Here is a 25710-nt window from a genome sequence, read left to right as displayed (position 1 = left end):
TCTTTTTATTTCAAAGGTGTTATGTCTATGTTTAAACGAATCCTTAAACCTCACTCCCCGGGGTGACACCTGCCCGTGGACATGCTTTTCCTTATCCTTCTTGTTTTTTCAGCACCTATTTTGTCCAGCATATATATATAATACGCTACACGTGACTTCAAGAAATAAATCTACTCTTGATTGCAGGATTTTAGAGCTTAGAGTTTTAAAGGCATAACCACCTGTTGGTGGACCTACAAATTGGTCTTAGATCTGCAATAGAAGCACAGGTTTTTCAATAGTCAGTATCAATTCGAATTCTTTGTTCTTGCAATGCTTCTTTCATCATTATCCATTCATTTTTACTATAAACGTAACAAATGCACTGCTTATTTTTTCATTATCCATTTGATTCTTTGTTCTTGCGCTTTCGCCGCACGTATTGCAGAGCTTTTCGAGGTAACCCATCCGTTTTTCTTCTAATACATCCGTAAAGTTTGTTTTTTTTGGATCAGAAGTAAATTTTTTGTGTTTGTAGGAAACGTAAGTGTTTATATATTGTCACATTTGTATTTTGCAGATCTGCAGTTTTCCTTTTCGTTGATGTAAGTATGTCTTATGTGAATACGTGGTTGATAAAATGTCGGGATCAAGAAATTTTAATTTCCTTCTCTTGGTTAGAATCCTTGATGATTTACATGGGAAACTGATACTAATTGTTGTTTTGTCGTTTGGGTTTGGATAATTCTTAGGAAATTGTTACGGAGGGTGGATTGTTTGGATTTATAAGATTTTATTGGTTTTTTTTACATGTTTTTGTGGTTGTTTTCCAGTTTTGAAATCTGAATCTGGGAAAGTATTGACTTAGGTCTCATATAGAGTGAAATGTTTGCTTCGACTCTGCCCTTTGGTGGCCGAAGCAGATGGAATACTTTCTCGTTTTCTTATAAATTTATAAACTTTCATGCATTACATGTGCACAAATTGTATCTTGGGCTTGATTAAGTTTTGTTGTCCAAAATGTGGCTGAGAACCAGGCATTCTCGATAACCATTTTTATTTCATTTCACTTGACTGTGTCTGAATGGAATTTGCCAACGTGTACTTTGCATTAGTTTGTGGCTAAAGTAACCACTACGATCTTTCATATGTTGTGGTTTTACATATTTTCATGTATGATTTCGAATTCAAATTCCTTTTTGTTTTACAAGTTATAGTTCTATCGTTCTAGGTAACAATATCAACTGAATCCATAAATAATGACCTTTTTTGTCCCTTAAAAATGTTCTATAGAAGTACATCTCTTTGAATTTCATGTTCTTTGTTAGGCTAGGGAGCGTCAGAGGAAAATAGGAGCAAGAGAGAATGGACCATGAAGCTGCTAAAGCTAAAAGGAAAATCAAGGAGGAAAAGGTAGCTTGTGAAAAAGCATTGCAGGAAGATGCTGAGAAAGAAGTTGCACTAGCTAAGATGCAGGAGGAGAAATCTTTATCACTAGGTGGAGAACCAGAGAAAGGACCTGGTAGTTACTCAAGTAAGAATGTTTCCATTGATTAGTTTTTGTACCGGTGTACTGTGATGCATATGCTTATGTTGATCTCAATTATTAATTACAGTCTATTTAAGTTTATTTAAGAAGGTTACATCAAGTGATTTTATCACATTACCAGCCCTTTTAATCCCAATATTTATGTGATTGAAAAAGAAAAGGAAACTGTGGGGCATACGTCTCATACTAAAGAAAGGGATGGCTAAAAGCTCATCAAAATTCCGAGTTTTCGTGGCCTTTGATAGATCTTCTGTTTTTAGCTCGTGAATTAATTCAGTTCATGTAAAAAGGACTGTCTCGAATTGCTAAACAATCTCCTTTGAAATAATGCTTCAAATCAGGTTGGGCTCACTGTTACTTGTTTAAACAAGTACTTTTTGTTTCTCCATAAATACTAAAATTTAGATTAGTGTCTTAATGTTCGAATTGGAGTGGAATGTAGCATAGGTGTTACTTAGGGAGACAATGGGCTTTGACTCTTTGATCTTGATTTTGAAGCTCAGAGGAAGCACCTATAAATTCACACAGCAGAAGGTAAAACAAAAATGTTCTTGAAGGTCTTTTGTTTGTGTGATATAAGGATTTAGTTTCTCTCTAACATGTGATCTTGTTCTAATTTTTTATCCCTTTTTCAACAACTGGTTGCGAGTAGACGATAAATCTTGTTAGTGTGTTGGACACTATTAATTTACTCCTACAAGGAAATCCAGAAGCTGATCCTGGAAAAGACACCGACAGTATGGCCAATAAAAAAGTTTTGGTTCAGGTCATTATAAGCTCAAAGTTTATATGAAGAATTTAAATTTTCCTATTGCACTGTTTTCTCACACTTAACTTTAATTACTGTAGAGGAAGGTATTGGATCATCTTCTAATGTTGGGAGTTGAAAGTCAATGGGCCCCTGTTGCTGTTCGTTGTATGGTAAGATAACTGTTCCACAATATTCTGATACTTTATTCAAACACATCTGATCATTATTGTTTCCTTCTCTCCCAAATACTTTTGGAAAATAAGTTATTATCTGTCAAAAAATAATAATGGAAACTTTCCCCGTCGTATACTTTGCTTGTGGTAGGATAAGTTTGTAAGATGGACCACATGATGCTTTTAAGATGTTTTTGTCAGCATGTTAGTTTTTGGTGATTTGTCAACTTGAGAGTTGAGTATAGAAAAATGTTCATTAATTGGTCAAATTACAATACCATTTTCATTTTCAATGTGCAAATGTGGTGGTTTTCTTTCCTCGTAAAATATTATCAAGTTTATCATGTCTTATTTTCTGTGTAGTTTCTGATGTTCTCATTTGATGTTGCAACTTTTGTCAGACACTCAGATGTATTGGTGACCTAGTCATCTATCACCCTAAGAATCGTGATGCCCTTGCAAGTAAAGTACTTGGGGAGGAGCCACAAGTTGAGCCTGCCCTAAATTCTGTTCTCGATTATTTTGAGAACTTCTAGCATGCAAGAGTTCATTGCAGCTGACTTTGTTTTTAAGAGCTTTTGTGAGGTTTGTTTGACTAGCCATATGTCCAGTAGTATGTGCTCCTCTAGAGAAGGATGTCAATATGTCATTTGGGAGGTGATTTAGTTTCAGATCTTTTATTCATTCCCACCCCAGCAATCAAAATTTAAATGATTTTAAAATTTTGTTTCAGTGCAGCATGATGCTCCATGGTCTGACATTGAACGAGGGTGATGGGCCGATGGCAATCTTGAGTAGGGATGGCAACGAGGCGGGTTTTGCCAAACTCGAGACCCGTCCCGCCCAGAAAAATAGGACCCGGACCCTCCCCACCTCTTTTTTGGACCCGCCCCGCCTCGACCCGACTCAAAACCCGGGTCCTATTTTTCTGGGCGGGACGGGTCTCGAGTTTGGCAAAACCCGCCTCGTTGCCATCCCTACTCAAGATCGCCATCGGCCCATCACCCTACTTAAGCGTTGTCTTTAGCAGAAACGACAATGATTTTTACGCGTTGTCTTTTCCAGAAACGACAACGCTTTTTATGTGTTGTCTTTTTCAGAAACGACAACGCTTTTTATGCGTTGTCTTTGCCCAAAACGACAACGTTTTTTCCGCGTTGTCTTTGAGCGTGGTCTTTTACAACACTGGCTACGACAATGCTTTTTCTGTGACATTAACAACGCAGAAAAAGCATTGTCTTTCACCTTTTTTCTTGTAGTGATGAAACTTTCCACACTTCTGAAATGCAGTCCTATTGTCGGTCTTAGGGGCACCTCCGACTGCGCGTTGTGGCCCTTTGGGCTTAGACTGATTTAATAACTGTTGTTGTTGTGGCTCCTCTGAGACGGAGCCTAATACGGTCTCTTCGTGCTAGGCCCGTGCTGATCACGACCTTGGTATCTTGTCCTCTTGGCCTATGATTCTTTTATGATATCATTCCTATCTTTCTCAGACAGCATAGACTGGTGAAAGAGTGGGTGCCCGGTGAGCCAACATGTGGCTAAGGGCTTTTATGACTCTATGTATAAACAATATTTTGTTTAATATAATTTAAACTTTTATAATGGCATTTAATTTATCTTTTATCATATTATTATGTTGTGACATACTATAAGATGTTTAGATGAAGACCTTGAATATACTATAGTGTATGTAAGATGTGGTGGCACATGGGGATGGCTATCATGAAACACATCTTATAGTCATTGTATATTCTAAACAGTTCCTAGTCGATTGAGCCGTCCATTAATAAGGATAAGGATCGCTCGAGATTGAGACTAGCATTTGTGATGCCGAGTACCACGTTTCATTGGTATGGAACATAGAGATGTTCAAAGCATGCAAATGGATATTCATACGATGAATGATCGAACTACCCTATCCGAACTTTCCAAGTGGTTATCACTTATCGAGTGGATAAAATCCGCGGTTTTGGTTGTACACCATTAGTCCTTACTACTTGAAACATCATTGAGACTCTATATGCTAGTACTGTACTTTGACTCGTTTACCGACTCTATTGGGGTCATCAGGTGTCGGGATTGGATACAGTTATGACACATATAGGAGTCGATGCTTTGTTGTCAAGGATTCACCACATACTTGCTAGTGTGGATATCCTATGCAATCTGAGGAGATATTAGTGTGACGAATCTCTGGCCAGAGTACATGATGTGTTTTAAGAAATGGTTTCTTAGTAGCACATGCGATGTCACTATTTGATCTTCAAGATGCATTGCATAGTTATCGAATCTCGAACGACTCTCGATTTACCAATAGTTGTTGATTCGATCGGGATATATGGATGAAGGGACCGTACTGTACGCTAACCAAAATCTATTGGTTCTTGCAGGCACTATCAGTGATACCTAGGGAATCATGGGGCGATGTTGCTAGGCGCTCTTACCATGATTTGATGGGCAAGTCGGAAATTGTTGTTCCAAGTCGCAAGAAGTTGTGAGCCCACGGCTAGCTGTATCCCTGAACCATTGAGGGTCACACAAGTAATGGATTTCTAATTCCCGTTGAGATAGTTAAATTTAAAGAGTTAAATTTAATGAACAAAGAAGTAGGACTTCTTATATCAGAGTAGAAGAGTAAGATTTCCTAAAATGACATAGGGATGGGCATTTTTGGAAATCACAGAATTCGGATTCAGAAAATTTATCTTGACTTTAAAAGATGCAGAAATGGTTTCTGTGCACATTGGTGAAATTGGTTTATCAATCTGAGTCACGATGAATTTTATATTAATTTTTGAATATGCAGGTTTTGCTTGTCAAGCTTTAACTTATGACTAATGGGCCCTAAGCTGTTAGCAGCCCACTGTAAGAGTGGGTGCCCAGTGAGCCAACTGTGTGGCTATGGGTTTTGTTGACTCTTTGTATAAACAATCTTTTGTTTAATATTATTTACACTTTTATGGCAATGACTTTATATTACTTCATATTGTTATATTGTGATATACTATTGTTGTTTTGATAAAGACCTTGAATATACTATAGTGTATGTAAGATGTGGTAGAACATGGAGATGTCTATCATGAAATACATCTTATAGTCATTGTATATTCTAAAACCGTTCCTAGTCGATTGAGCCGTCCGATAATAAGGATAAGGATCGCTCGAGTTTGAGACTAGCATTTGCGATGCGGAGTACCACGTTTCATTGGTAGGGAACATGGAGATGTTCGAAGCATGCAAATGGATATTCATAGGATGAATAGTCGAACTACCCTATCCGGACTTTCCAAGTGGTTATCACTTATCGAGTGGATAAAGTCCGCGGTTTTGGTTGTACACCATTAGTCCTTACGACTTGAAACATCATGGAGACTCTATATGCTAGTACTGTGCTTTGACTCGTTTACCGACTCTGAGGGGGTCATCAGGTGTCGAGATTGGGTACAGTTACGACACATATAGGAGTCAATGCATTGTTGTCAAGGATTCACCACATACTTGCGAGTGTGGATATCCTATGCGATCTGAGGAGATATTAGTGTGACAAATCTCTGGCCAGAGTACTTGATGTGATTTAAGAAATGGTTTCTTAGTAGCACATGCGATGTCACTAATTTGATCTTCAAGATGCATTGCATAGTTATCGAATCTTGAGCGACTCTCGATATACCAATGGTTGTTGATTCGATCGGGATATATGGATGAAGGGACCGTACTGTACGCTAACCAAAATCTACTGGTTCTTGTAGGCACTATCAGTGATACCTAGGGAATCATGGGGCGATGTTGCTAGGCGCTTTACCATGATTCGTTGGGCAAGTCGGAAAGTGTTGTTCCGAGTCACAAGGAGTTGTGAGCCCACGGCTAGCTGTATCCCTGAACCATTGAGGGTCACACAGTGTAATGGAGTTTTAATCCCCGTTGAGATAGTTAAATTTAAAGAGTTAAATTTAATGAACTAAGGAGTTGGACTTCTTAAATAAGAGTAAGGGAGTAGGATTTCCTAAAATGACATAGGGATGGACATTTTTGGAAACCACTGAATTCGGATTCAGGAAAATTTATTTTGACTTTAAAATGTGCAGAAATGGTTTCTGTGCACATTGGTGAAATCAGTTCATCAATCGGAGTCACGATGAATTTTATATTAATTTCTGAACGAGTGGGCTTTGCTTGTCGGGCCCCAGCTTATGACTAATGGGCCCTAAGGTGTTAGTGGCCTGCATTATAAATAAGTTATTTCAGTACAGAAATTATACACAACAGGTCATAATTTTTGAGAGCAAAAATCGAAAACCCTAGTCTCTCTAAAAGAAATTTCGGCCGACCCCTCCCCCTCTGCCCGAGAAAATTCCGGTCTGTGATTTTGAATCGCGGTCAGGAATAACGAATCAGATTCGTGTAATCTCTTCGCAGAAAACTTCTGATAGATTTTCTAGTGCAATCTATCAGAGGGATTAAACCTCTGTTCGTGGACCTGATTGAAGGAGTTCATCGGTTCCAGGGAGAGACAACAAGAGCAGATAAAATCTGTTGGTGTCTATTAATCTCGTTGCGAGATTTAAGGTAAAATTTAATTAACTGTTATTTAAATTTTACACACACAATAATTTAATCGTTGAACGGTTGATACCCACACTATGGAATTGTTCCATAACAAAATTTTAAACTTCCGCTGCACCGGGTATCAATCGTGATTGATCTGACCGCCAGTTTTTCCTACAGTGGTATCAGAGCCAGGTTGCTCAGATCAATCGATTGAATTAATCAATTGTACAAAATTTTTGAGTCTCGGTTTTTGAAACAAAATAAATATTTTTAATAAAAATTTTTTTTTCCGGGGGCGAAACCCGGGCAGCGATTGGATCGCTGCCCGGAAGGGGCAGCGATGGTCGCTGCCCCCAGGGGCGGCGCACGGCGCCGCCCAAAGGGGGCGCACGGCGCCGCCCAGGGCGGCGACCGTCGCCGCCCAGGGCGGCGCACGGCGCTGCCCAGCGCTGCGCAGGGCAGCGCTCGGCGCCGCCCAGCGGCGGCGCCAGGCGCCGCCAGGGCAGCAAGCGTTGCTGCCCTAAGGGGGCAGCCGGGCTGCCCCGGCCCGCGCCCGGGTGCGGGCCAACCCGGGAGTGTCCCGTGTGGCCCGCGGGAAAAATTAATATTTTATTAAAAATTAATTTTAATATGTTAAAATTTTATTTTTGGTCCGGTCAAAAATTGTTTTTGATTGGTTCACGAGATTTCGGATCGAATTGTTCGAGTCCGTAAATTTTAAAATTGATTTTGGATAAATTTGAATTTTTGGAAAATTTTAATATTTTATCCGTAAATTGAATTTTGAAATCAATTATTTTGGTACAATTGATGATAAGATATGATCTTATGATATATTGAGTAAAATATGATTTTATTTGTAAAATTGGATTTTATAGATAAAATATGATTTTATTTGATATGGAGATAAAATATGATTTTATATGTGAAATGTGATTTTATATATAAAATATGATTTTATCTTGTTTAAATTTGAAATGCCACAGCATGTTATCCAATAAATTAATTTTGAATTAAATGTTATTGGATAAGGATGATCGATTGCCATGACCAATTTTGTAGGTGTATGTTAGGAATTTACATTTTGTCTTTATTGTTGTTGGTTTTATTAATGGGCCTGGTTTATGGCCCGATATGAATGTCATATGTAATAAAAGTGGGCTTGGTTTATAGCCCGTTCCCACCCCCTAAAAATGTATCCCCTACTTGTCATTGTTATTTATTGTAAATACATTAGATTTAGTGGGAGATCAAGATTTGAAGATGGTGGGCCCAGCAGACAATGAAGACTGAAGAAATGTAAATTGGAAGCATATGTAATAGGATTGCATTTGCATACTGCATATTACCTAGGATTGGACTAAGACCCGTGATTGGCAACCACGGGTCAATTAGAAATGAAATCGATCATCCTATATAATATGTGATATTATGATTGTATGCATGTTTAGACATAAATTGCGTGAATCCGGCAATGCATGCAATAAATTAAATATGATGAGACAAATATTTTTATAAATAAAATCCCTCATTTTAAATATGATTTAAAATTTATATCAAGATAAATAAAGGAAATTTAAATATTGTTTAAATGTTCCTACCTTCCATCAACGGTCAATGTATGTGATGCTACCCGCGGATACGGTCCGGCTCATATTATTGGGGGGGCCCGTCCGTCGGAAAGCTGTACATTGGATCGACAAATGTTGTAAGTTGGGTGGAACTCCCATGGGATCGGCTCATATTATTGGGGGATCCACATGGCGACCGTCCATCACAACTTAATATTGATGGGTCATCTTGACATGTCACTTTAAACGGCGTCATATTATTGGGCCCTTATTGGACATGAGGTAAAAACATGGGGGTTGCTTTGGAAGCAATTGGGCTCTACCTTTTGAGAATTATGGTTGGCTGATATTATTCGGGACCATAAGTTTGTCAATTGGACTCCATGTTCTCACTAAGGAAAAAGTTTCCCGTTTTCACTAGAGGGTGGTGAAATCGTTAAAATAGTGGGAGTGAGATTCATAAAATTAAATTCGCCTATTTTATGTCTTAGTAAATTGTTAAACAATCATTGATATATGTCTGTTTTCTTTTCAGTATTTCATACAATGAATTCGCGAAATCCTTTATTCTCGATCCTCGAACAAAACAAGCTGACTGGCGCCAACTATACGGAATGGTTCCGGAAGTTGAAGATTGTCTTAACTTCGGAGAAAATGCTCTACGTGTTAGAGAAAGCACCTCCGAAGGAAGCACCAGCTGACATAAGTCCGGAGGAATTGGCCAAACTTGATGCATGGTGTGACCATGACATCAAGACCAAATGCTATATGCAAGCCTCGATGTCTGATGAACTCCAGAGGCGATTTGAGGACACGGTGAATGCTGCTGACATTCATACGCAACTCAAGGAACTTTTTGGGGCTCAGTCGAGGGCTGAAAGGTTCTCTACTGTTAAGGAGTTGATGACGTGCCGCATGCATGAAGGGACTTCGGTCCGTGATCATGGGGTACGAGTGATTTGGCTCATACAGAAGTTAGCGACCCTTGATTTGGTGTTGGAGCATGAACTCAATGTGGACTTGCTGCTTCTATCTCTTCCTTCTTCATTTGATGGATTCGTGATAAATTTTAATATGAACAAGATAGAGGCCACCCTTGAAGAGATGGTCAATATGCTCGTTACATATGAATCCACACTTAAGAAGGATAAGCCAGCTTTCTTGGTGGGCTCCTCATCTTCTGCTAAGAAGGGGCCAAGTATGAAGGGCAAGAAACGTTCTGCCCCACCCAAGAAAGTGGAACCCGAGAAGAAGCAAAAGACAAAGGCTTCAAACAATGGAAAATCCAAGGATGTTTGCCATTACTGCAAGAAGCCGGGTCATTGGAAGCGCAACTGCAAGGAGTATCTTGAGCAGTTGGGAACTGCAAAGGGTATGTTCTATATCGAAATAAACATGTCACTTAATACAACTTCTTGGGTATTGGATACCGGATGTGGATCTCACATTTGCAATGATTTGCAGGTGATGACAAGAAGTCGCAGGCTTAGAATGGGTGAGACCCAGCTGAGGCTCGGGAATGGTTCCAGAGTTGAAGCTACGGCCATTGGAGATGTTTGTTTGATATTGCAGAACGGTTTTAAATTATTGTTGAGAGATGTTTTATTTGTGCCAGATTTAATTAAAAACATTATTTCTATTTCTATGCTTGATAGAGATGGTTATTCTTGTAATTTTGTGAATGGGATTTGCAGTATTTACAAGAATGAATGTTTAATTGGAAATGGACAACTTGAAAACGATCTATATAATTTAAAACTAAAAGACGTTCCAGTGAATTGTATTGACAAACCGGCAACAACAAACAAAAGGAAAATCGATAGTCAAAACCCGGCAAACCTATGGCACGCTAGACTAGGTCATATTTCCTCAAGGAGGATGAACAAGATAGTGGGAGAGGGCATGTTTGATATGTCTGATATTAACTCTCTACCTACTTGTGAATCCTGCCTAAAAGGGAAAATGACTAAATCTCCTTTTAAGGGGAAGCCTGAGCGTAGTCAAAATCTGTTGGATTTGATCCATACAGATGTTTGTGGTCCATTTAGAGTAGGGACTCAACATGGCCACACCTACTTCATTACCTTTACTGATGATTATTCTAGGTATGGGTATTTATATTTAATGAAATATAAGTCTGAAGCATTTGAAAAGTTCAAAGAATTCAAGGCTGAAGTAGAAAACAAGCTAGGTAAAAGTATTAAAGCACTTCGATCGGATCGAGGTGGAGAATACTTGAGTACCGAGTTTTTGGACTATCTAAAAGAGAATGGGATTCTCTCTCAGTGGACTCCTCCTATGACACCACAGCTTAATGGTGTATCGGAGCGTCGTAATCGAACTTTGTTGGACATGGTTCGATCCATGATGAGCTTCACTGAGCTTCCACCTTCGTTTTGGGGCTATGCGCTTGAAACGGCGGTATTGTTGTTGAATAACGTCCACACTAAAGCAGTGGACAAAACACCATACGAGTTATGGAATGGCAAAGCTCCTAAGTATTCGTACTTGAGGATTTGGGGATGTCCTGCTTACGTGAAGCGGACAGTGGGAGATAAGTTGGATAGTCGATCCAGCTTGTGTTATTTTGTGGGGTATCCGAAGAATTCAATCGGATATTATTTCTATTATCCTGCTGAAACAAAGGTGTTTGTTTCACGGAATGCCACCTTCTTGGAGAAGGAGTTCTTATTGGATAAGAAAGGCGAGATGATGGAACTCGAAGAAGTTCGAGAAGAACCCGAAATACAAAATAACAATCCCACACCTCAGGAACCATTGCTGGACACGCCTGCACCTAGAAGATCCGAGAGGACTTCTAGACCTCCAGTTCGATATGGTCTTCTTCTTGAAGAGGGTCAAGATGAACCCGACATTGGATGTGATCCAAGAAGCTTCAAGGAAGCAATTTCTGATGCGGATTCGAATTTATGGCTTGAAGCTATGCAGTCTGAATTGGATTCGATGCATACTAACCAAGTCTGGTCTTTAGTGGATCCTCCCGATGGAATTGTTCCAATAGGGTGTAAATGGATCTACAAAAGAAAGCTTGGGCCTGATGGTAAGATATTGACTTACAAGGCGCGATTGGTGGCGAAAGGTTATACTCAAAGGCAAGGAGTTGACTATGATGAAACCTTTTCACCAGTCGCAATGTTCAAGTCCATAAGAATCCTAATTGCCATAGCTGCATGGTATGACTATGAGATGTGGCAGATGGATGTGAAGACTGCTTTTCTTAATGGAGACATTAAGGAAGAAATCTATATGAAGCAGCCTGAGGGGTTCACATCCATGGGAAGCGAGCATAAGGTATGCAAGCTTCAGAGATCAATTTATGGTCTAAAACAAGCATCAAGAAGTTGGAACCATAAATTTGATGAAACAATAAAAGATTTTGGTTTCATCAAGAACCCGGAGGAACCTTGCGTGTACAAGAAAGTAGTTAAGGATGCGGTAACATTCTTAGTACTTTATGTTGATGACATCCTACTCATTGGGAATGATGTAGGGATGTTACAGTCAACAAAGATATGGTTATCAGGTAGATTTTCGATGAAGGATTTGGGTGAGGCATCCTACATTCTTGGGATACAGATCTATAGGGATAGATCTAAAAGAATGATAGGACTCACTCAATCAACCTACATCGATACCATATTGAAACGGTTTTCAATGGATGGGTCCAAGAGAGGACATCTACCCATGTGTCATGGAGTTTCTCTATCCAAGTCTATGTGTCCCAAGACTGATGCAGAGATAGAGAATATGACACATGTACCATATGCGTCAGCTATAGGTAGTATCATGTATGGGATGATATCTACCAGACCGGATGTAGCATTTGCTCTGAGTGTCACGAGCAGATATCAGTCTAATCCTGGTCAGATGCATTGGAAAGCCGTGAAGGACATTCTTAAGTACTTGCGAAGGACTAAGAATATGTTCATGGTTTATGGAGGACGAGAACTCAAACTGGAAGGCTATACCGACTCTAGCTTCCAAAGTGATGTGGATGACTCGAAGTCAACCTCTGGATTTGTGTTCATGCTCAATGGCGGTGCTGTCTCTTGGAAGAGTTCCAAGCAGGACACCACAGCGGATTCCACCACTGAGGCTGAATACATTGCAGCATCAGCTGCTGCTAAAGAGGCCGTTTGGATGAGGAATTTCGTCCAAGAGTTGGGCGTCATTCCTGAATTTGTTGGTCCAGTCCCGGTGTACTGCGACAACACGGGTGCCGTTGCTCAAGCAAAGGAACCAAGGTCTCATCAAAGATCCAAACACGTACTGAGGAAATACCACATAATCCGGGAGATTGTGGAAAGAGGAGACATCAGTGTCGAACGAGTGGCCTCTGCAGACAATATCGCTGATCCACTTACTAAGCCTTTGCCAGGACCATTGTTTGACAAACATCGCGAAGCAATGGGTCTACGTAGTATGACTAGTTGGCTATAGGGCAAGTGGGAGATTGTAAGAGTGGGTGCCCAGTGAGCCAACTGTGTGGCTATGGGTTTTGTTGACTCTTTGTATAAACAATCTTTTGTTTAATATTATTTACACTTTTATGGCAATGACTTTATATTACTTCATATTGTTATATTGTGATATACTATTGTTGTTTTGATAAAGACCTTGAATATACTATAGTGTATGTAAGATGTGGTAGAACATGGAGATGTCTATCATGAAATACATCTTATAGTCACTGTATATTCTAAAACCGTTCCTAGTCGATTGAGCCGTCCGATAATAAGGATCGCTCGAGTTTGAGACTAGCATTTGCGATGCGGAGTACCACGTTTCATTGGTAGGGAACATGGAGATGTTCGAAGCATGCAAATGGATATTCATAGGATGAATAGTCGAACTACCCTATCCGGACTTTCCAAGTGGTTATCACTTATCGAGTGGATAAAGTCCGCGGTTTTGGTTGTACACCATTAGTCCTTACGACTTGAAACATCATGGAGACTCTATATGCTAGTACTGTGCTTTGACTCGTTTACCGACTCTGAGGGGGTCATCAGGTGTCGAGATTGGGTACAGTTACGACACATATAGGAGTCAATGCATTGTTGTCAAGGATTCACCACATACTTGCGAGTGTGGATATCCTATGCGATCTGAGAAGATATTAGTGTGACAAATCTCTGGCCAGAGTACTTGATGTGATTTAAGAAATGGTTTCTTAGTAGCACATGCGATGTCACTAATTTGATCTTCAAGATGCATTGCATAGTTATCGAATCTTGAGCGACTCTCGATATACCAATGGTTGTTGATTCGATCGGGATATATGGATGAAGGGACCGTACTGTACGCTAACCAAAATCTACTGGTTCTTGTAGGCACTATCAGTGATACCTAGGGAATCATGGGGCGATGTTGCTAGGCGCTTTACCATGATTCGTTGGGCAAGTCGGAAAGTGTTGTTCCGAGTCACAAGGAGTTGTGAGCCCACGGCTAGCTGTATCCCTGAACCATTGAGGGTCACACAGTGTAATGGAGTTTTAATCCCCGTTGAGATAGTTAAATTTAAAGAGTTAAATTTAATGAACTAAGGAGTTGGACTTCTTAAATAAGAGTAAGGGAGTAGGATTTCCTAAAATGACATAGGGATGGACATTTTTGGAAACCACTGAATTCGGATTCAGGAAAATTTATTTTGACTTTAAAATGTGCAGAAATGGTTTCTGTGCACATTGGTGAAATCAGTTCATCAATCGGAGTCACGATGAATTTTATATTAATTTCTGAACGAGTGGGCTTTGCTTGTCGGGCCCCAGCTTATGACTAATGGGCCCTAAGGTGTTAGTGGCCTGCATTATAAATAAGTTATTTCAGTACAGAAATTATACACAACAGGTCATAATTTTTGAGAGCAAAAAGCGAAAACCCTAGTCTCTCTAAAAGAAATTTCGGCCGACCCCTCCCCCTCTGCCCGAGAAAATTCCGGTCTGTGATTTTGAATCGCGGTCAGGAATAACGAATCAGATTCGTGTAATCTCTTCGCAGAAAACTTCTGATAGATTTTCTAGTGCAATCTATCAGAGGGATTAAACCTCTGTTCGTGGACCTGATTGAAGGAGTTCATCGGTTCCAGGGAGAGACAACAAGAGCAGATAAAATCTGTTGGTGTCTATTAATCTCGTTGCGAGATTTAAGGTAAAATTTAATTAACTGTTATTTAAATTTTACACACACAATAATTTAATCGTTGAACGGTTGATACCCACACTATGGAATTGTTCCATAACAAAATTTTAAACTTCCGCTGCACCGGGTATCAATCGTGATTGATCTGACCGCCAGTTTTTCCTACACCCACATTATCAATAAGTTATTGCAGTGCAGAAATTAGAAACAAGTCTCATAATTTTCGAACACTAGGGTTTTGAGACCTAGAGTGGCCGCCCCCTCTCTGTGTTTTTCTCTCTGAAATCCAGTCTGTGAATTTCGAATTTGCAGTCTGGTTTAACGGATCAAATTCGTTAATTCTCTTTGTAGAAATTTCTGATAGATTTTCTAGTGCAATCTATCAGAGGGATTCGAATTCTGTTCATGGACCTGATTGAAGAATTGTTCGTCCATCAGTTCCTAGGATATACAACAAGAGCAGAGTTATCTGTTGGTGTCCATAATCTCGTTTCGAGATTCAAGGTAAAAATTTAATTGTTATTTAATTTTTACACGCACAATTTAATCGTAAAGTTTTGATACCCATGATATGGAATCGTTCCATATAAAATTTTAAAACTTCCGCTGCACCGGGTATCAATTCTAATTGATCTGAACACCGTTTTCCAACAGTGGTATCAGAGCCAGGTTGCTCAGATCAAGCGATTAAATTAATCGATTGTACAAAATTTTTAAGCCTTGGTTTTTGAAACAAAAGGATTTTAAAATTTAAAATTAATGGGAAAACCCGGGGCAGCGAACGTCGCTGCCCAAGGGCAGCGATTGGATCGCTGCCCAGGGCAGTGATCGTCGCTGCCCAAGGGGCAGCGACGGGCTGCCCGGCCTGAGACCCTTTTGGGGCGCGGGCTGCCCGGGATCATCACGGGCGGCCCGGGAAAATTAATTTTTATTTTTAATTAAAATTTTAATATGTTAAAATTCTATTTTTGGTCCGATCAAAAATTGTTTTTGATTGGTCCACGAGGCGTCGGATCGAATTGTTCGAGTCCGAAAATTTTTAAATTGATTTTTGGATAAATTTGAATTTTTGGAAAATTTATAGATTTTATCCGATAAATCAGATTTTATGAAATTAATTATTTTTGGTACAATTGATGATAAGATATGATCTTATGGAAATATTGAGTAAAATATGATTTTATGTATAAAATTGGATTTTATATGTAAAATATGATTTTATTTGATAAAAAGGTAAAATATGATTTTGTATGTAAAATAAGATTTTATATATGGAATATGATTTTATCCTTTTTAATTTAATTGCCATTGCATGTTATCCAATAAATTAATTTTGAATTAAATATTATTGGATAAGGATGATCGATTACCATGACCAATTTTGTAGGTGTATGTTAGGGAATTTACATTTGTTTTTATTGTTGTTGGATTTATTAATGGGTCTGGTTTATGGCCCAATATGAATTGTCATATGTAATAAAAGTGGGCCTGGTTTATGGCCCGTAAAATGGGCCTGGTTTATGGCCCAATAAAGACTGAAGAAATGTAAATTGGAAGCTCAATGTAATATGATTGCATTGCATACTTGCATATTACCTAGGATTGGACTTAGACTCGTGATTGGCAACCACAGGTCGATTAGAAATGGAATCGATCATCCTAAATAATATATGATATTATTGATGTATGCATGTTTTAGACTAAATTGTATGAATCCCGCAAGCATACATAAAATGAAAGATGAGACAAATTTTCAAAATTAAAATCCCTCATTTTAAATATGATTTAAAATTGATATCAAGATTAAAAGGGAATTTAAATATTGTTTAAATGTTCCTACCTACCATCAACGATCAATGTATGAGATGCTACCCGCGGATACGGTCCGGCTCATATTATTGGGGGGCCCGTTCGTCGGAAAGCTGTACATTGGATCGAAACATGTTGTAAGTTGGGTGGAACTCCCATGGGATTTGCTCATATTATTGGGGATCCACATGGCGACCGTCCATCACAACTTAATATTGATGGGTCATCTTGACGTGTCACAATAAACGGCGTCATATTATTGGGCCCTTATTGGACATGAGGTAAAAACGTGGAGGTTGATTTGGAAGCAATTGGGCTCTACCTTTTGAAAATTATGGTTGGCTGATATTATTCGGGACCATAGTTTGTCAATTGGACTCCATGTTCCCACTAAGAAAAACAGTTTCCCGTTTTCACTAGAGGGTAGTGAAATCGTTAAAATAGTGGGAGTGAGATTCATAAAATAAATTTCGCCTATTTTATGTCTTAGTAAATTAATTAAACAATCACTGATTATTGTCTGTTTCTTTTCAGTATTTCATTAAGATGAATTCGCGCAATCCACTATTCTCTATTCTCGAACAAAATAAACTGACTGGCGCAAACTACACGGAATGGTTCCGTAAGTTGAAGATTGTCTTGACCTCGGAGAAGATGTTCTACGTGTTAGAAAAATCTCCTCCGAAGGAAGCACCAGCTGATATAAGTCCGGAAGAGTTGGCCAAACTTGATAAATGGTGGGACCATGATATCAAGGCCAAATGCTATATGCAAGCTTCGATGTCTGATGAACTCCAGAGGCGATTTGAGGATACCGTGAATGCTGCTGACATTCACGTACAACTCAAAGAACTTTTTGGGGCTCAATCGAGAGCTGAAAGGTTCGCTACTGTAAAAGAGTTAATGACGTGTCGCATGCGTGAAGGGACTTCGGTCCGTGATCATGGGGTACGCGTGATTTGGCTCATTCAGAAGTTGGTAACGCTTGATTTGGTATTGGAGCATGAACTCAATGTGGACTTATTACTTCTCTCTCTTCCTTCATCGTTTGACGGTTTTGTGGTGAATTTCAATATGAACAAGATAGAGGCCTCCCTTGAAGAGATGGTCAATATGCTTGTAACTTATGAAGCCACTTTAAAGAAGGATAAACCGGTTCTCTTGGTGGGCTCCTCTTATTTTGCTAAGAAGGGGCCAAGTACAAAGGGTAAGAAACGTTCTGCCCCATCCAAGAAAACCGGACCCGAGAAGAAGAACAAGACAAAGGCTTCAAACATGGAAAAGTCCAAGAATGTTTGCCATCACTGCAAGAAACCCGGTCATTGGAAACGTAACTGCAAGGAATATCTAGAGCAGTTGCGAACTGCGAAGGGTATGTTTTATATTGAAATAAATGTTTCACTTAATACTACTTCTTGGGTATTGGATACCGGATGTGGATCTCACATTTGCAATGATTTGCAGGTGATGACAAGAAGTCGCAAGCTTAGAATGGGTGAGACCCAGCTGAGGCTCGGAAATGGTTCTAGAGTTGAAGCCAAAGCTGTGGGAGACGTTTATTTAATTTTGCAGAACGATTTTAAGTTACTTTTGAGAGATGTTTTATTTGTTCCAGACTTGATTAAAAACATTATTTCTGTTTTTATGCTTGATAGAGATGGTTTTTCTTGCAATTTTGTGAATGGGATTTGCAATATTTACAAGAATGAATGTTTGATTGGAAATGGACAACTTGAAAACGATCTATATAACTTAAAATTAAAAGACGTTCCAATAAATTATGTTGATAAACCGGTAACAACGAACAAAAGGAAAATCGATAGTCAAAACCCGGCAAACCTTTGGCATGCTAGGCTAGGTCATATTTCATCAAGGAGGATGAACAAGCTAGTGGGAGAGGGCATGTTTGATATGTCTGATATTAACTCTCTATCTACTTGTGAGTCCTGCCTGAAAGGAAAAATGACTAAATCTCCTTTCAAAGGAAAACCTGAGCGTAGTCAAAATCTATTGGATTTGATCCATACGGATGTTTGTGGACCATTTAGTATTGGTACAAAATTTGGTCACACCTACTTCATTACCTTTACTGATGATTATTCTAGGTATGGGTACTTATATTTGATGAAATATAAGTCTGAATCATTTGAAAAGTTCAAAGAATTCAAGGCTGAAGTAGAAAACAAACTAGGTAAGAGGATTAAAGCACTTCGATCAGATCGAGGTGGAGAATACTTGAGTACCGAGTTTTTGAGCTATCTAAAAGAGAATGGGATTCTCTCTCAGTGGACTCCTCCTATGACACCTCAGCTTAATGGTGTTTCGGAGCGTCGCAATCGAACTTTGTTGGACATGGTTCGATCCATGATGAGCTTCACTGAGCTCCCACCTTCGTTTTGGGGCTATGCTCTTGAAACGGCGGTATTGTTGTTGAACAACGTTCACACTAAAGCAGTGAACAAAACACCATACGAGTTATGGAATGGCAAAGCTCCTAAGTATTCGTACTTGAGGATTTGGGGATGTCCTGCTTACGTGAAGCAGACAGTGGGAGATAAGTTGGATAGTCGATCCGCCTTATGTTATTTTGTAGGGTATCCGAAGAATTCAATCGGATATTATTTCTATCATCCTACTGTAAGAGTGGGTGCCCAGTGAGCCAACTGTGTGGCTATGGGCTTTGTTGACTCTTTGTATAAACAATCTTTTGTTTAATATTATTTACACTTTTATGGCAATGACTTTATATTACTTCATATTGTTATATTGTGATATACTATTGTTGTTTTGATAAAGACCTTGAATATACTATAGTGTATGTAAGATGTGGTAGAACATGGAGATGTCTATCATGAAATACATCTTATAGTCACTGTATATTCTAAAACCGTTCCTAGTCGATTGAGCCGTCCGATAATAAGGATAAGGATCGCTCGAGTTTGAGACTAGCATTTGCGATGCGGAGTACCACGTTTCATTGGTAGGGAACATGGAGATGTTCGAAGCATGCAAATGGATATTCATAGGATGAATAGTCGAACTACCCTATCCGGACTTTCCAAGTGGTTATCACTTATCGAGTGGATAAAGTCCGCGGTTTTGGTTGTACACCATTAGTCCTTACGACTTGAAATATCATGGAGACTCTATATGCTAGTACTGTGCTTTGACTCGTTTACCGACTCTGAGGGGGTCATCAGGTGTCGAGATTGGGTACAGTTACGACACATATAGGAGTCAATGCATTGTTGTCAAGGATTCACCACATACTTGCGAGTGTGGATATCCTATGCGATCTGAGGAGATATTAGTGTGACAAATCTCTGGCCAGAGTACTTGATGTGATTTAAGAAATGGTTTCTTAGTAGCACATGCGATGTCACTAATTTGATCTTCAAGATGCATTGCATAGTTATCGAATCTTGAGCGACTCTCGATATACCAATGGTTGTTGATTCGATCGGGATATATGGATGAAGGGACCGTACTGTACGCTAACCAAAATCTACTGGTTCTTGTAGGCACTATCAGTGATACCTAGGGAATCATGGGGCGATGTTGCTAGGCGCTTTACCATGATTCGTTGGGCAAGTCGGAAAGTGTTGTTCCGAGTCACAAGGAGTTGTGAGCCCACGGCTAGCTGTATCCCTGAACCATTGAGGGTCACACAGTGTAATGGAGTTTTAATCCCCGTTGAGATAGTTAAATTTAAAGAGTTAAATTTAATGAACTAAGGAGTTGGACTTCTTAATTAAGAGTAAGGGAGTAGGGTTTCCTAAAATGACATAGGGATGGACATTTTTGGAAACCACTGAATTCGGATTCAGGAAAATTTATTTTGACTTTAAAACGTGCAGAAATGGTTTCTGTGCACATTGGTGAAATCGTTTCATCAATCAGAGTCACGATGAATTTTATATTAATTTCTGAACGAGCGGGCTTTGCTTGTCGGGCCCCAGCTTATGACTAATGGGCCCTAAGGTGTTAGTGGCCTGCATTATAAATAAGTTATTTCAGTACAGAAATTACATACAACAGGTCATAAATTTTGAGAGCAAATTTCGAAAACCCTAGACCCTCTCAAAACCGATCGGCCGTCCCCTCCCTTTGCTCTGCCCGAGAAAATTCCGGTCTGTGATTTTGAATCGCGGTCAGGAATAACGAATCAGATTCGTGTAATCTCTTCGCAGAAAACTTCTGATAGATTTTCTAGTGCAATCTATCAGAGGGATTAAACCTCTGTTCGTGGACCTGATTGAAGGCGTTCATCGGTTCCAGGGAGAGACAACAAGAGCAGAATTGTTCTGTTGGTGTCCATTAATCTCGTTGCGAGATTTGAGGTAAAATTTATTTAATTGTTATTTAAATTTTACACACACGTAATTCAATCGATGAACGGTTGATACCCATACCATGGAAACGTTCCATGAAAAATTTTTAAACTTCCGCTGCACCGGGTATCAATCGTAATTGGTCTGGGAACTCGCCAGTTTTCCAACAGTGGTATCAGAGCCAGGATGCTCAGAACAATCGATTGAATAATCAATTGTACAAAATTTTTGAGTCTCGGTTTATGAAACAAAATAAATATTTTTAATAAAAAAAAAAATTTTTTCGGGGCAAAACCCGGGCAGCGATTGGATCGCTGCCCGGTGGGGCAGCAATTGTTGCTGCCCCGGGCGGCGCACGGCGCCGCCCAAAGGGGGCGCACAGCGCCGCCCAAGGCGGCGACCGTCGCCGCCGAGGGCGGCGCACGGCGCCGCCCAGGGCAGCGCTGTGCGCTGCCCAGCGCAGCGCTGGGCGCTGCGCAGGGCAGCGCTCGGCGCTGCCCAGGGGCGGCGCTCGGCGCTGCCCAGCGCAGCGCTGGGCGCTGCGCAGGGCGGCGCTCGGCGCCGCCCAGGGCAGCGCACGGCGCCGCCCAGGGCGGCGCCAGGCGCTGCCCTAAGGGGGCAGCCGGGCTGCCCCCGGCCCGCGCCCGGGGTGCGGGCCAACCCGGGAGTGTCCCGGGTGGCCCGCGGGAAAAATTATATTTTTATTAATTTTAATATTTAAAATTTTATTTTTGGTCCGGTCAAAAATTGTTTTTGATTGGTTCACGAGATTTCGGATCGAATTGTTCGAGTCCGTAAATTTTAAAATTGATTTTGGATAAATTTGAATTTTTGGAAAATTTTAATATTTTATCCGTAAATTGAATTTTGAAATCAATTATTTTGGTACAATTGATGATAAGATATGATCTTATGATATATTAGATAAAATATGATTTTATTTGTAAAATTGGATTTTATAGATAAAATATGATTTTATTTGATATGGAGATAAAATATGATTTTATATGTGAAATGTGATTTTATATATAAAATATGATTTTATCTTGTTTAAATTTGAATTGCCACAGCATGTTATCCAATAAATTAATTTTGAATTAAATGTTATTGGATAAGGATGATCGATTGCCATGACCAATTTTGTAGGTGTATGTTAGGAATTTACATTTTGTCTTTATTGTTGTTGGTTTTATTAATGGGCCTGGTTTATGGCCCGATATGAATGTCATATGTAATAAAAGTGGGCTTGGTTTATAGCCCGTTCCCACCCCCTAAAAATGTATCCCCTACTTGTCATTGTTATTTAATTGTAAATACATTAGATTTAGTGGGAGATCAAGATTTGAAGATGGTGGGCCCAGCAGACAATGAAGACTGAAGAAATGTAAATTGGAAGCATATGTAATAGGATTGCATTTGCATACTGCATATTACCTAGGATTGGACTAAGACCCGTGATTGGCAACCACGGGTCAATTAGAAATGGAATCGATCATCCTATATAATATGTGATATTATGATTGTATGCATGTTTAGACATAAATTGCGTGAATCCGGCAATGCATGCAATAAATTAAAAATGATGAGACAAATATTTTTTATAAATAAAATCCCTCATTTTAAATATGATTTAAAATTTATATCAAGATAAATAAAGGAAATTTAAATATTGTTTAAATGTTCCTACCTTCCATCAACGGTCAATGTATGTGATGCTACCCGCGGATACGGTCCGGCTCATATTATTGGGGGGCCCGTTCGTCGGAAAGCTGTACATTGGATCGACAAATGTTGTAAGTTGGGTGGAACTCCCATGGGATCGGCTCATATTATTGGGGGATCCACATGGCGACCGTCCATCACAACTTAATATTGATGGGTCATCTTGACATGTCACTTTAAACGGCGTCATATTATTGGGCCCTTATTGGACATGAGGTAAATACATGGGGGTTGCTTTGGAAGCAATTGGGCTCTACCTTTTGAGAATTATGGTTGGCTGATATTATTCGGGACCATAAGTTTGTCAATTGGACTCCATGTTCTCACTAAGGAAAAAGTTTCCCGTTTTCACTAGAGGGTGGTGAAATCGTTAAAATAGTGGGAGTGAGATTCATAAAATTAAATTCGCCTATTTTATGTCTTAGTAAATTGTTAAACAATCATTGATATATGTCTGTTTTTCCTTTTCAGTATTTCATACAATGAATTCGCGAAATCCTTTATTCTCGATCCTCGAACAAAACAAGCTGACTGGCGCCAACTATACGGAATGGTTCCGGAAGTTGAAGATTGTCTTAACTTCGGAGAAAATGCTCTACGTGTTAGAGAAAGCACCTCCGAAGGAAGCACCAGCTGACATAAGTCCGGAGGAATTGGCCAAACTTGATGCATGGTGTGACCATGACATCAAGACCAAATGCTATATGCAAGCCTCGATGTCTGATGAACTCCAGAGGCGATTTGAGGACACGGTGAATGCTGCTGACATTCACACGCAACTCAAGGAACTTTTTGGGGCTCAGTCGAGGGCTGAAAGGTTCTCTACTGTTAAGGAGTTGATGACGTGCCGCATGCGTGAAGGGACTTCGGTCCGTGATCATGGGGTACGAGTGATTTGGCTCATACAGAAGTTAGCGACCCTTGATTTGGTGTTGGAGCATGAACTCAATGTGGACTTGCTGCTTCTATCTCTTCCTTCTTCATTTGATGGATTCGTGATAAATTTTAATATGAACAAGATAGAGGCCACCCTTGAAGAGATGGTCAATATGCTCGTTACATATGAATCCACACTTAAGAAGGATAAGCCAGCTTTCTTGGTGGGCTCCTCATCTTCTGCTAAGAAGGGGCCAAGTATGAAGGGCAAGAAACGTTCTGCCCCACCCAAGAAAGTGGAACCCGAGAAGAAGCAAAAGACAAAGGCTTCAAACGATGGAAAATCCAAGGATGTTTGCCATTACTGCAAGAAGCCGGGTCATTGGAAGCGCAACTGCAAGGAGTATCTTGAGCAGTTGGGAACTGCAAAGGGTATGTTCTATATCGAAATAAACATGTCACTTAATACAACTTCTTGGGTATTGGATACCGGATGTGGTTCTCACATTTGCAATGATTTGCAGGTGATGACAAGAAGTCGCAGGCTTAGAATGGGTGAGACCCAGCTGAGGCTCGGGAATGGTTCCAGAGTTGAAGCTACGGCCATTGGAGATGTTTGTTTGATTTTGCAGAATGGTTTTAAATTATTGTTGAGAGATGTTTTATTTGTGCCAGATTTAATTAAAAACATTATTTCTATTTCTATGCTTGATAGAGATGGTTATTCTTGTAATTTTGTGAATGGGATTTGCAGTATTTACAAGAATGAATGTTTAATTGGAAATGGACAACTTGAAAACGATCTATACAATTTAAAACTAAAAGACGTTCCAGTGAATTGTATTGACAAACCGGCAACAACAAACAAAAGGAAAATCGATAGTCAAAACCCGGCAAACCTATGGCACGCTAGACTAGGTCATATTTCCTCAAGGAGGATGAACAAGCTAGTGGGAGAGGGCATGTTTGATATGTCTGATATTAACTCTCTACCTACTTGTGAATCCTGCCTAAAAGGGAAAATGACTAAATCTCCTTTTAAGGGGAAGCCTGAACGTAGTCAAAATCTGTTGGATTTGATCCATACAGATGTTTGTGGTCCATTTAGAGTAGGGACTCAACATGGCCACACCTACTTCATTACCTTTACTGATGATTATTCAAGGTATGGGTATTTATATTTAATGAAATATAAGTCTGAAGCATTTGAAAAGTTCAAAGAATTCAGGGCTGAAGTAGAAAACAAGCTAGGTAAAAGTATTAAAGCACTTCGATCGGATCGAGGTGGAGAATACTTGAGTACCGAGTTTTTGGACTATCTGAAAGAGAATGGGATTCTCTCTCAGTGGACTCCTCCTATGACACCACAGCTTAATGGTGTATCGGAGCGTCGTAATCGAACTTTGTTGGACATGGTTCGATCCATGATGAGCTTCACTGAGCTTCCACCTTCGTTTTGGGCTATGCGCTTGAAACGGCGGTATTGTTGTTGAACAACGTCCACACTAAAGCAGTGGACAAAACACCATACGAGTTATGGAATGGCAAAGCTCCTAAGTATTCGTACTTGAGGATTTGGGGATGTCCTGCTTACGTGAAGCGGACAGTGGGAGATAAGTTGGATAGTCGATCCAGCTTGTGTTATTTTGTGGGGTATCCGAAGAATTCAATCGGATATTATTTCTATTATCCTGCTGAAACAAAGGTGTTTGTTTCTAGGAATGCCACCTTCTTGGAGAAGGAATTCTTATTGGATAAGAAAGGCGAGATGATGGAACTCGAAGAAGTTCGAGAAGAACCCGAAATACAAAATAACGATCCCACACCTCAGGAACCATTGCTGGACACGCCTGCACCTAGAAGATCCGAGAGGACTTCTAGACCTCCAGTTCGATATGGTCTTCTTCTTGAAGAGGGTCAAGATGAACCCGACATTGGATGTGATCCAAGAAGCTTCAAGGAAGCAATTTCTGATGCGGATTCGAATTTATGGCTTGAAGCTATGCAGTCAGAATTGGATTCGATGCATACTAACCAAGTCTGGACTTTAGTGGATCCTCCCGATGGAATTGTTCCAATAGGGTGTAAATGGATCTACAAAAGAAAGCTTGGGCCTGATGGTAAGGTATTGACCTACAAGGCGCGATTGGTGGCGAAAGGTTATACTCAAAGGCAAGGAGTTGACTATGATGAAACCTTTTCACCAGTCGCAATGTTCAAGTCCATAAGAATCCTA

General features: G+C 39.9%; 1 protein-coding gene across 2 annotated transcripts; it reads left to right on the top strand.

The window, feature by feature from the left end:
• The first annotated feature begins 211 nt into the window (after positions 1 to 211).
• LOC140883260 (golgin candidate 6-like) lies at positions 212 to 3335 on the top strand. Of its 2 annotated transcripts, none has more exons than XR_012150357.1 (7): positions 212 to 280; positions 1308 to 1513; positions 1685 to 2062; positions 2181 to 2294; positions 2378 to 2449; positions 2862 to 3037; positions 3186 to 3335. XR_012150357.1 is itself a non-coding variant. In XM_073289658.1 (7 exons), the coding sequence occupies exons 3-6, from the start codon at positions 1994 to 1996 to the stop codon at positions 2986 to 2988; spliced, it is 390 nt and encodes a 129-aa protein (XP_073145759.1). In that variant the 5' UTR covers positions 212 to 280; positions 1308 to 1513; positions 1685 to 1993; the 3' UTR covers positions 2989 to 3037; positions 3186 to 3333. The 2 variants fall into 2 exon arrangements, 1 of the variants encoding a protein (XP_073145759.1); XM_073289658.1 differs by having other exon boundaries at positions 2854 to 3037; positions 3186 to 3333.
• The last annotated feature ends 22375 nt before the right edge of the window (positions 3336 to 25710 follow it).

The sequence above is a fragment of the Henckelia pumila genome, chromosome 2 (genome assembly GCF_033568475.1).
Source record: "Henckelia pumila isolate YLH828 chromosome 2, ASM3356847v2, whole genome shotgun sequence".
Lineage (NCBI taxonomy): Eukaryota > Viridiplantae > Streptophyta > Magnoliopsida > Lamiales > Gesneriaceae > Henckelia > Henckelia pumila.
Note: the sequence above shows the minus strand (reverse complement) of the source record. Positions and strands in the feature narration are given on the sequence as shown.

What these genes read in the sequence shown, in the direction of transcription:
- LOC140883260 (XM_073289658.1), top strand. Translation starts at nt 1,994, where the DNA reads ATGGGCTTTGACTCTTTGATCTTGATTTTGAAGCTCAGAGGAAGCACC. An exon ending in ATAAATTCACACAGCAGAAG is followed by an intron (nt 2,063 to 2,180) that starts GTAAAACAAAAA and finishes GGTTGCGAGTAG; the next exon opens with ACGATAAATCTTGTTAGTGT. An exon ending in CTGTTGCTGTTCGTTGTATG is followed by an intron (nt 2,450 to 2,853) that starts GTAAGATAACTG and finishes AACTTTTGTCAG; the next exon opens with ACACTCAGATGTATTGGTGA.